At 47.4% G+C, this 10,910-nt stretch overlaps 1 protein-coding gene across 1 annotated transcript in view; it reads left to right on the forward strand.

Moving 5' to 3' along the window:
* The window catches only part of LOC138489298 (zinc finger protein 84-like), a 244,906-nt gene extending 236,541 nt beyond the window's left edge, over nucleotides 1-8,365 (forward strand). The window contains exon 2 of the mRNA XM_069616997.1: nucleotides 4,619-8,365. Within this exon, the coding sequence (XP_069473098.1) occupies nucleotides 5,694-6,623 (930 nt within the window). The 5' untranslated portion in view covers nucleotides 4,619-5,693 and the 3' untranslated portion in view covers nucleotides 6,624-8,365. The remainder of the gene's footprint in view (nucleotides 1-4,618) is intronic.
* Nucleotides 8,366-10,910: the final 2,545 nt, after the last annotated feature.

Consider the following 10,910-nt stretch of genomic DNA (forward strand, 5'->3'; position numbering starts at 1 on the left):
CCTCCAGCTTGCTTTCCCACGTCGCCTTTAGGTCTGCGATTGCATCCAGGATCTGCTGGTCATTGCGCGTTGGGGTTGTATCCACCTGTGGGTTCTTATCTTTATTCCTAGCCCCCTCTGTCGGCTGCAGGGTTTTCGTGAATTCTTCCAGTGTGGGTTGCTTCCCTTTGGACTTGCGAAGTTTAGATGTCTTGATACCTAGGCTGGTTCTGATTCTAGGTGCTTGGAGTACGATATCTACTAAGTACTCAGCGGAAATTTGCCATTCCCCTGTGTCGTAGTCTTAGGCTGTGAGGGTTAGTGTGTGTACAGCTGGGTTGTGGACGTTCTGATGTTATGATGAAGCCGGGTTTCTTCATTTCTGGAGTTGTGGCGCTTCTGGGTCTATTCTCGAGGGGGCTGGGAATCCCTTGTTTACTGTAGTGCCCTCCCAGGGTGGCCCCGCAACCCCTGCAGTATTTTCTCGTGCCATGCAGGTCCGGTTTCTGCTTGCCGGGTGGGTCCCTGACAATAGCTGTGTTGCCTACCCATTCCGCTTCCTCATAAGTGTGAGCACACTTTGCCTATCATTGCTTTATTATTGCTGCCTTCCCTTTTATTGATTCGATATACTGTGCCCCGTATGGTGTCCAATCCAGCCATTGTTGTCTTTATTGTGCACTGCTTGTCTACACTGCTATCTCGGCTCAGTGTATGCCATCAGGTTTCTGGGGTATGCATTTTGGTCGCCCTTTCATGCATCTGCCGGTTTCCTACTTCAGCGTTCCGGTGTCTGTGCTACCCACCCTATGGCAGGCGTTCACTCGGCTTGCTTTCTTTACAGTCCACTTTGCTTGCCCTCACCACTTTTCCATGTGCAAGCTTCAGGGCACACAGTTAATTTCCCTGGCACCAGTATAGTAATAGCTGCTCCAATGTCCGCTACTCCGCCGAGCGGGCGGCGCCGGGGGGACCGTTCAGCTCCAGCCATGGTCCAGCATTGGTTGCGCTTTTTAATTCGTTGGTATTTCGCTTCAACGCTAGCCCTGTTCACTGCTCTTTGTTGTGTGTCAGTGCTGTGATGTGTCGCCACTTGCTTGGGGTTGCAGGGTCAAACGGGCCAACAGCAGCAGTGGTCCCCTTCAACCCAGCACAGTTGCTTGATCTGGGCGTACGCCCGTTGTGCTTCAGGCCACTTAGTCTTGGCATGCAACTGCATGTATTCCTGCAGTCTTATGATGTTTATTATTTGGGCCTGCCGTTTGCCTTCTTGCCCAATGTATTGTCCGTTTAGGATGAGGTGTCTGCCTTCAGGCACAGGACTAACTGCTGGGGTCACTGGTTAGTATCTGTGGCAGCCGCTAAGGATTGTGGCTCGGTGCGCATGTTTTTAAGGGAGCGCTATTGTTATATTATATATTGTTATATGTAATGCAGGCCCCAGGCGGAGCTATTGAGCGACTGAACCCCCATCCGTTGGTGCCGCACTCCTCTACATGCGCCCGCACCTACGCTCTTCTACACCTTCAGGGACGAACATTGCATATATACGTCCAACAGTGATCCTCGCCGCATAGTCGCTCTTACCGCAAGTGTCTTGTTGCTGCAGCCACAATGTATCTCTGTGTGCTCTGGGCTCCTGTTTTGCGGTCAATTTCACTTTCACTCACACCTCCCGCTCTCGCTGTTCTGTAGCTGAAATGCTTAGTTTGAGCCGCCTTGCTCTTGCCGAGCTTGGGGGCTGCCACAGCGGAGCCGTGAGCGCTGTGCACCCTGCACACCTCGCCCAGCTACACTGCCTCAACAGCACCTCTTCCCAGTGGTGCAAACCGTCGCCGCAGAGCCTCCTACGTCTCCTTCAGCGTGCAGCTTAGTTTGGGGCCGTCGACCCAGGCCACCGTCAATGTCCCAGTAGCTGTGCAACGCACCAGGAGGGTCTATCTGCCCATACACTGCATCTGTCTTCTTAACAAGGAATCCTGGTGTGCGTTCTTTGCCGGAAATTTGCATGGGCCACCGCGTCTGCAGGCTTGGATATCCTTATGTAGTGCAGCTATGCGACAGTTTCAGTCATCCGCTGCAACAGGTTGGACCAGTCCTGTGTCGGTGGTGCTCTGTGTATCAGGCGTCCGCCATTATCCTTTGTTCATGACGGGTGCCATCTTGGGGATTTGTCCTCGGGACTTGCGACAAACGTTTTCTGTCCTAGTTTCAGGTTCTTCTCACAAATCTTCATCTGGGTCCGGTCCTTGGGTGCCTCACATGTTCCCTCAGCAGTAGTCTGGTGTGTAGCCACAACACATTTGTTTAGACGTCCATGTGCAACAGGATATTGAAGGATCCTCAGGAGCCGCACAGAGACACAGCTTATTCAATTGGCTGTCTAGCCACGCCTCCCACCCCAATGCATGGTTGTGCTGGATCGATACACAGAATTGTATGCAACTCATCTCCCTCTTCGTCCGTTCCTCTTAACACTACCTTGTAATCTGCAATCATCACTGCTTCCAAATCTAGAGTAATGATGGTGCCTGGGGCATGGTCTTGAGGAACTGCTGGCGCAAACAGAAATTCAGATGGGTTGGTTTCTGATTCCAAGCACCTAACCCAACAACAGTGTTACTCCATACAAAAACAAAGCTGGGTGCAAGGGTATTCCTCTGGTAGGTCCATCGATGTACAATGCTTGTGCTACTGCTGCAGCCCTTACATGTTATGTTATGTCATTTGGCATTTATATAGCACTCTATATATAATTTATATGACCTCAAAGCGCTGGTAGGTTGAACGACCTCAGGGACGGTAGTCCAGGTCAGTAGAGTAGGGTGTTATAGGGTGCTTGGGTCCATCAAATTCCTGGAGTGGAACACACTACACCGTCTTCTGTGAAGAAGTTTGTCATATTTCTTTTGCTTAGCAGGTCCCTACCTTCCATTTACTGGTGTGTCGGCTGAAAACAACAACTGAGCCAGCACCTTGGGTACCTACTTTGACTGGTAGGTTCTGTAAAAGGAACCGATTTTATTGCCCCAGAAAACACCTGCATGGCCATTACTTCTCCTAATAAGGGGACGCACCCTTCCTTTAAGCACAAATTTATTGCACCTTTATCAAACAGAAAAACAAATGGTTTGTTAACTATCTTCACACTTACTAGGAGTTCCTCTTCCGCGTCGGCAGTGACTGACAGGACTGGACACATCAGGGCTTTCTGTGGGCTGTCCTAATTGTGGTACATGTTCAACCATTAGAATTGGAAGGGCATCTCTCCCACCACTCTCGTCCCTGTATACTGTGTCACTGTGCTGTTTGTCAGAATGTTTTTGTCCCATGATTAGGGTACTTTCTTTTGTGTTTGCTGCTGTACATACGCTGGTGGAGTGTTTGGGATTGGGCGTTGCATTTGTTGTGGTATGGACGCCTGGTACTGATACTGTGGATGTTATCTTTGCTGGGATGCCCGCACGAGACTTGGGCCATACGGGACACTCCGAGACATTCCCAATGGTGAATTACATGTATGTGGAACTGCTGTTCTGCTGGTATAGGAGCAGGGATCAGAATAAGATGCTTTCCTACTTTTACATTCTCTCGAAATGCCCTACTCTCCCACATGACCAAAACGGTCCCGCCCCTCCAAATCTCAGCCCCATCACTCCATATTCTCCTCCTCTAGCTCCTCTGAACCCCCGCTTCCTCACTGATACCCTTCCCCATAACCTTGATAGCCTGGATAACCTTGATACCCCTCTGTCCACTCCACTAATGCAGAAGCACTAAATTACCAATTTGCCTTCTGCTTAGACTGACAATCCGGACACATTTTCTTGTTCCTTCCTCTGTATTTTTGTATATGGTTCATACTCTGTTCTTTACAAATCGGTCATTCCAATCTGCCTAGAAATAGCCAGAAGGGGGTCAGTCTTTTTTCCCCTCACCCTAGATAGGCGGATTACCACCTCAATCTAGGGAATGCACACCACCACAAGCTGAGATAGCACCGGTGGGACGGTGAGACTAGGCTATTAACTAGTGTTATTTGGAAGCTCCTAAATGAGAAAATTGGCATGATAAGGACTTCATTTAGTTTTAACTTTTTCCATACGTGTGCTGGAAGTTACATACTTCTTTTTCTCTCTTGTGAAGTAGAAAACTAATTTTTACTCCCTTGAAATCACATTTACACTCAGAATTATTTTAAAAAGGTAGTAACATACACCTCAAAATCTTATCTGGAGCACTGTGAACACAGGTTAGTGGAGTAGGTATATTTTCATCAGGAAATTAGGCTGAACGGGGTCGGTAATGTCTGTATCCTAATAACATTTCTCAAAATAATAATTTTAACTAAAGGCAGAAATATGACTGTGGCCCTAAACTTTCTTGTGAGAGCATTCCATTGATTCAGTGTGGTGGCTGCATTCTTCCTATCTTCTTTTTTACAGTATTACAGAGAAAGTGTGACCGATTTAAATCAGCTTTATATTTTGCAGAGCTTCAGCACACCATACTGTGTTTTTAAGTACCTCCCACATGGACAGAGTGGATACTTTGAAATTAACACTGCCATCTATTTTTAATGCTATTTCTAGCTACAATTTCACATGTAGAAAGGTAACCTTTCACTTTTAATCTACAGGTGACAAAAGACAAAATGATGACTATTAACATGAGCTAAAACTAGCACCTAACAACAATTATTTGGAAGAAAATGGAGATGTTCCATATTTCTGAAAAGGAAAGAAGAAGCCAGATGTTTAAGGAAGGAATCGGAAGTGCCAAGAACTCGCCTGCTTGAAAAAGTGATTTCGTCCATCCCACATATTTCAAATGTGCATCATGAAGCACTAAAAGTTGAGTAATCTGACAGATGAGTGTCCAGATACTTACAGGAATTCAATGCTTCCTAACAATATGTAAAGTACACTGGTAAACAGCAGTCCTTGCCCCTGCCGATCATAAGAAGAAATGCAGTCCAACAGCACAGCTCATTAGCTGCATGAACTGAAAGAGTGTGTGGACTATATCTAAGTGAAGCACTTTGGAGTAAAACCTCATTTATAAATGAAATCTGATCCCTCTGGACAAAAGACCGATTATGAGAGAAATTTCACTGCTGCGTGCTGTCAGGATGCAAGACTTATAATGAGAGCGCACACGAGAGGATAATATAACCCAGTCATCATTGGCACAGACAGATTAATCAAGTAATGTATATGGGACAACCTATAGAGGTGGCAACATAGGAAATCCAGAGTGAGCCTATCTATGGCAAAGCAAGTACTCGCTGGATAACTTTATTTAGCCTAGTTAAGTCTAAGCATTATTTATAGATGCATGCACTCTGGAATTAATTTTGTTCTATCATTTATTTGGTGTTCTATGCCGCAAACTTAGCTGCCAAATCACTGAGTATTGTACAGAAGGTATTACTGTATTATGGGTGAAATTAGAAGGATTGTATATTAATGGTACAGTTAAAAGAATATGGAAAGAAATGATACAGAGGGTTACATGCAGGAGATATTGGCTTAGGGAAGTAAAGGGGAACCCAGTCTGGTTGTGGGTGCTCCACTCATGTGCTCTCATTGAAACTACATTTCTGTGAGCTCTGACCCTTAATTGCATTATAAGTCCATAGAACTGCATCATCGACTTTCTCCCTTGCCTTCCACTTTCTTGTTATTATATGGGTATCCATAACAAAACCAGCCATGGAGATGCTCACAACAGAGAATAAATATCAGTGCACTGAATATCAGAAAATATTCAGCCAAAAGTCTAGTCTTATTTTGCATAAGAGAATGCACACAATTGCAAAACCTTATCAGTGCACTGAATGCCAGAAATGCTTCAGTCGTAAAAACCGTCTTATTAATCATGAGAGAACACACACAGGAGAAAAACCATATAGGTGCACTGAATGTCAGAAGTGCTTCAGTCATAAAAACTATCTTATTTGTCACGAGAGAACACACACAGGAGAAAAACCTTATCAGTGCAGTGAATGTAAGAAATTCTTTAGTCATCAAAACAGTCTTATTTATCATGAGAAAACACACACAGGAGAAAAGCCTTATCAGTGCAGCGAGTGTCAGAAAGGCTTCATTAAGAAAAACAGTCTTATTAATCATGAGAGAACACACACAAGAGAAAAACCATATCAGTGCACTGAATGTCAGAAGTGCTTCAGTCAAAAAGGCAATCTTATTCTTCACGAGAGAACACACACAGGAGAAAAACCTCATCATTGTACTGAATGTCACAAATGCTTCAGTCGTAAAAACAGTCTTATTAATCATGAAAGAACACACACTGGGGAAAAACCTTATCAGTGCTCTGAATGTCAGAAATTCTTCAGTCATAAAAAGCATCTTGTGCTGCATGAAAGAACACACACAGGAGAGAAACGTTATCAGTGCACTGAATGTCAAAAATGCTTCAGTCAAAAAGGCATTCTTATTCGTCATGAGAGGACACACACAGGAGAAAAACCGTATCAGTGCAGCAAATGTCAGAAATTCTTCAGTCATAAAAACAGTCTCATTCGTCATGAGAGAACACACACACACAAGAAACCTCTTCAGTTTGGAAAAGTCAGAAATGCTTCAGTCGCAGTGGATCCCTCATCTATGAATAAATGACGGGCACAAGTTCATGGAAGATAACACACCAGCTGACTCGTGTGTGTTTTGAAATAATGCCTCTTTAATATCTGTCTGGCCCCTTTGGCCCACCTGATCTCAACCTTCTCTTCTAACTTTCAGGGTTATGTGGAGGACACACGGCTCTCTTCCAGGCTTCCCTCAGCCTCCTCTCCTCCCTCGCTCACTCCTGTTTATCAGCGATTCAGGACTGGTGCGCCTCCAAATATCTTTGCCTTTATGCCAGTAAGACAGAGCTCCTGCTCCCGCTTTCCCTCTCACTCTGGCCGCCCTTCTTGGCCCTCTGCCCTCACCTTCCTGTGAGCCAAAAAACCTTGGCATCTTCTTCAACTCCACCCTCTCTTTCTCTCCTCACATCACGGACCTTGCCAAAAAGGCCCACTTCCAGCCACACCTCAGAGGTATTCTACCTTTCCTCACTTTCCCCCAGAAGCTCAATATCTCCAGAGCCCTGGTTCTCTCTAAGCTGGACTACTGCAACAGGCTCTTTCTCAATCGGCCTACCTCTACTCTACGCCCCCTCCAATTAATCCAGAATAGGACTGCAAGACTTATCCTTGGCCTCAAGCCCAGGGACTGTATCTCTCCAGCCCTGACATTTCTCCGCTGGCTCCTGGTGGATGCAAGCATCAGGTTCAAGACTCCCTCTGCATTGTCCACAAGTCTTTCTGGGGCCGGGGCTCACACTACTTTCAACTCACTCTCGTGAAATACCTTCCTTCTAGAGCCCTTGGCTCCGCTCCCTCCAACTCTGGAGGTCAGCTGCCTTTCCAGGCAGAGAGTGGGTGGGGGTAGAACTCTCTCCTCTGCTGGTGCCTTCTTCTGGAACAGCCTCCCTGCCCCTCTCAGACTTGAGCCAGACCAACTGAAGCCCCGGAAGCAGCTCAATACCCCCCTTTTCTCCTCTGGCTTCTCTCTCTCTCCCTTGCCAATTTACCTGTCCTCTGTGCTGACTGGTATCTTGGTTCTCTCAGAGTCTCACTGGGACCAGGCTCCTCCACGACCAGTCTTCCTTTCACTGCCTCCTGGCCTATCCTGCACTTAGTGGCGGGGACTGTAATCCCTACATTCCGCCTCCCTCCTGCACTTCCTAGAAATGCTGTGCCCTGGCTGCACTTACACAGAGCCATGCTGCCCTGATTGCATTTCCCCCTTTTTCTTCTCCCTTGCTCTCCCCCCACTCCTTCCTCTCACACTTCTATTGTCGCATTTGCACGTTCTGAATGACGCAAGGCCTAGTAAGATAGTTTGTCTTGTCCTCCCTTTATCTTCCCTCCCTTGTCTTGTGGCCCTGTAAAATACTTGTGTACAGGTGTGTTCTAAATGCCTTATCATATTGTAACACATTGTAATTGGATTATTTCCATTATCTACAGGTCGAATCCTTTAAAAAATGTTCAGCAGTGTATTAGCTGAGATCTACGCAGTATTCTACAAAATTGCGAGGCCACATATCCATTTCTGTAATCATTTCAAAACAATATCCATGAAGAAGTCTAGAATGTGAAGAGCTGAAACTAGTTGGGTTTGGAATCCTTAAAAGAAATGGATTTAAGAATGGTGTGTGTATTCTTTTTTTGTATTTAGATTTTAGAGTTTTTTGTCATTGTCACTAAACACATGGTGTAATGGTGCAAACGTTTTTTGGATGGTACAGCGATATGTTGGCACAAACATGCGTATATACAAAAGAAAAAAATGAACTGTAATAAAAAGATTCATTTTCTTGATACATCTCAAAACCCAGTGTTGATAGTTATATTGAGAGGGGATTTTCTTTGTTTTTGGATTACATCTCACCAAGTCATTACTTTTATAAACTCTCAATTGGCATGTCTACACCAATCTAGCATACACTGAAGTGAGCAGGGTGTACATAGAGAATCATTAACATAATAGAAACACTCCCCTCCAAGTATCCTCCATAACCCCCTTCCTTGGTCAGATCATTCCTTGATCCTCTTCACTTTTACCTCCACTTTCAGAAATGCTCCTACCAGGGGGGGGCGCTGTTGTGCACGAGGAGAGATGGACGCTTTTGTGTAAGCTCTCCAGGCACTCTGGGCCACGCTAACGACAAAAGCCTTTAAAAGAAGTCGGCTCCACACAAAATTTACTTAGGGTGTGCTGTAAAAACCATAGAACATCCGTGCGAAGTTTGGTTGGAATTGCCTGTACCGTTCCGGTGTTATCCGCCAGGGAAGCCGCTGCGAAGGACCCAGACACTGCGCCATGCGGGCCGCTGAGTAGGGGAGGAGCCCCGGCGGTGAGGCCAACTGCAGACACCACGTCCGGAGGTTGCAGGGCTTGTCTACGTATGTAAGGTCACGGGCGCTCCGGTTGCCGTCGAGCGCCTGCTGACCCCCTGCTGCACCATAGCCGGCATCGGAGCTGGGACGGATCTGCGGAGAGGCCTTGGAGCGGCTCAGGAGACGGTTAGGGGGTCGGGGGCTGTGCACGATATAAAACTATGCTGATCCACCCTACAAGACCCGCCTGATTTCCTCGCCCGGCGGTGCACTGTAAGGACTGCCGTTTTGGGACCGATGGAAGGGGAGTCTCGGTGCCCCCCCACACCCCATGAGGTGCATCCCTGCCGGGCCTGCCCCCTGTCAATACATTGAAGCAGCAGCCCATACGCCGTGAGGTGGCTGTAGGCTCGGTGGCAAGCGGGGACCTTGCTGACCCATCCCCCCCCCCCAAAAACCTTGCGTATTCACAGCGCGGCTGCCCGGCGCTGCCATACACATAGCGGTCGGCCGGCGGTGCGAGCCCGCAGCAAGGAAACCTGCTAATTCCACCCCAACAAGACGAGCTGCCCACTGCAGGCCATACAGTACAGGACTGAGGGAGACGCATTTCTGGAGGCCTCCACAGCGAATTATCTGCTGACTTGGAATACACTAGGGGGACACACACCCCCCACTGAATTTACCAACCCTGATCGGCAGCCCTTAGAGTGACCGAGCAGACAGCGGAGGACACATACCCACCGTCGACCTACGGAGGTCCCCCACTACCAGCTCACAAGGGGGAAACATAGAGCATAAGAAGGCACACTCTAAGACCCAGCATGCTGCACTATTACCAGGCCCACTCCATCTGAACCTGGCGACACCTGCCCAGAGGTGTACAAAGAGGGCACTAATCTCCAGACTCGCAGACCAAAGACTATTTACCTGGTGGGTAAACACAATGCAACTAACAGTACAGGCACTGGGTAATGTTGGACAAAAGTGATTGGACGCCCCATAAACACTTTATCAAGAACCCCCCCACAGACAAACACACTTGAAGGTGCGTTCTCCCTCTGCCGCAAACTTAAAGAGCTGACAAGAGTATTGAAGCCCTGTCGCAACGCAAAGTATTGAATCAAAGCAGCACCCTCAGGACCCACCCTCCCTGGAGGTGCCGAATATGATGCCCAAGAGCTTTGGGCCCAAGAAAGGGAAAGGAACCATAGAAAAATTCACTACAATGGCTAGAAGAGATGCAGATCCTACAATGTCCCAGGAGACATCCCCTCAAACACATCCTGAGACGGCCGCCCCCATGATGGATCTGCAAGCGGTCTTCCTGGCCATGCAGCAGGGGTTCTCAGCACTGAATGAAAAACTGGATGGGATAACCGCCAATGTCGCTTCCATCAAAACGCAACTGGACAAGACTACAAGGAGAATTACGGAGGCAGAAACACGGATCTCTGGCACAGAGGACACACTAGAAGCATTGAAATCCACGGTCTCAACAATGGCAATAGATTTAGGAACGGTGAAAGCTAAATGCGAAGACTTAGAAGCCAGATCAAGACGGAATAACATCTGCATAGTCGGTGTTCCCGAGGATGCCCTAAAGGGACCCATGGAGCAAACGGTGGAGGCCCTCCTGCGCAGCCTTCTGGAGGACCCGGGTGGTCTCCTATGTTCATTATAGAGGGTGCACACAGATCCCTTGCCCCGAAACCTAAACCCGGAGCATACCCGAGGCCTATCATAGCACGCCTGATGAATTACAGGGACCGAGATTTAGTGCTGAAAGCCGCCAGAGAAAAGCAAGAACTAAGATGGGAGGCAAATATCATATGCATTTTTCCAGACTTCACGCTGGCAGTACAACAGGAAAGGCGCCATTTCGCAAGGGTCAAGAAGCTATTACGCGAGCGCCAGGTCCCCTACTCCATGTTGTACCCGGCCAGGCTAAAGATTCAACACCAGAATAAACCTATTTTTTTACATTTCCAGAAGAGGCTGCGAACTTCGTGGAAAC

The sequence above is a fragment of the Ambystoma mexicanum genome, chromosome 9 (assembly GCF_040938575.1).
Source record: "Ambystoma mexicanum isolate Mex_15411 chromosome 9, UKY_AmexF1_1, whole genome shotgun sequence".
Taxonomy (NCBI): domain Eukaryota; kingdom Metazoa; phylum Chordata; class Amphibia; order Caudata; family Ambystomatidae; genus Ambystoma; species Ambystoma mexicanum.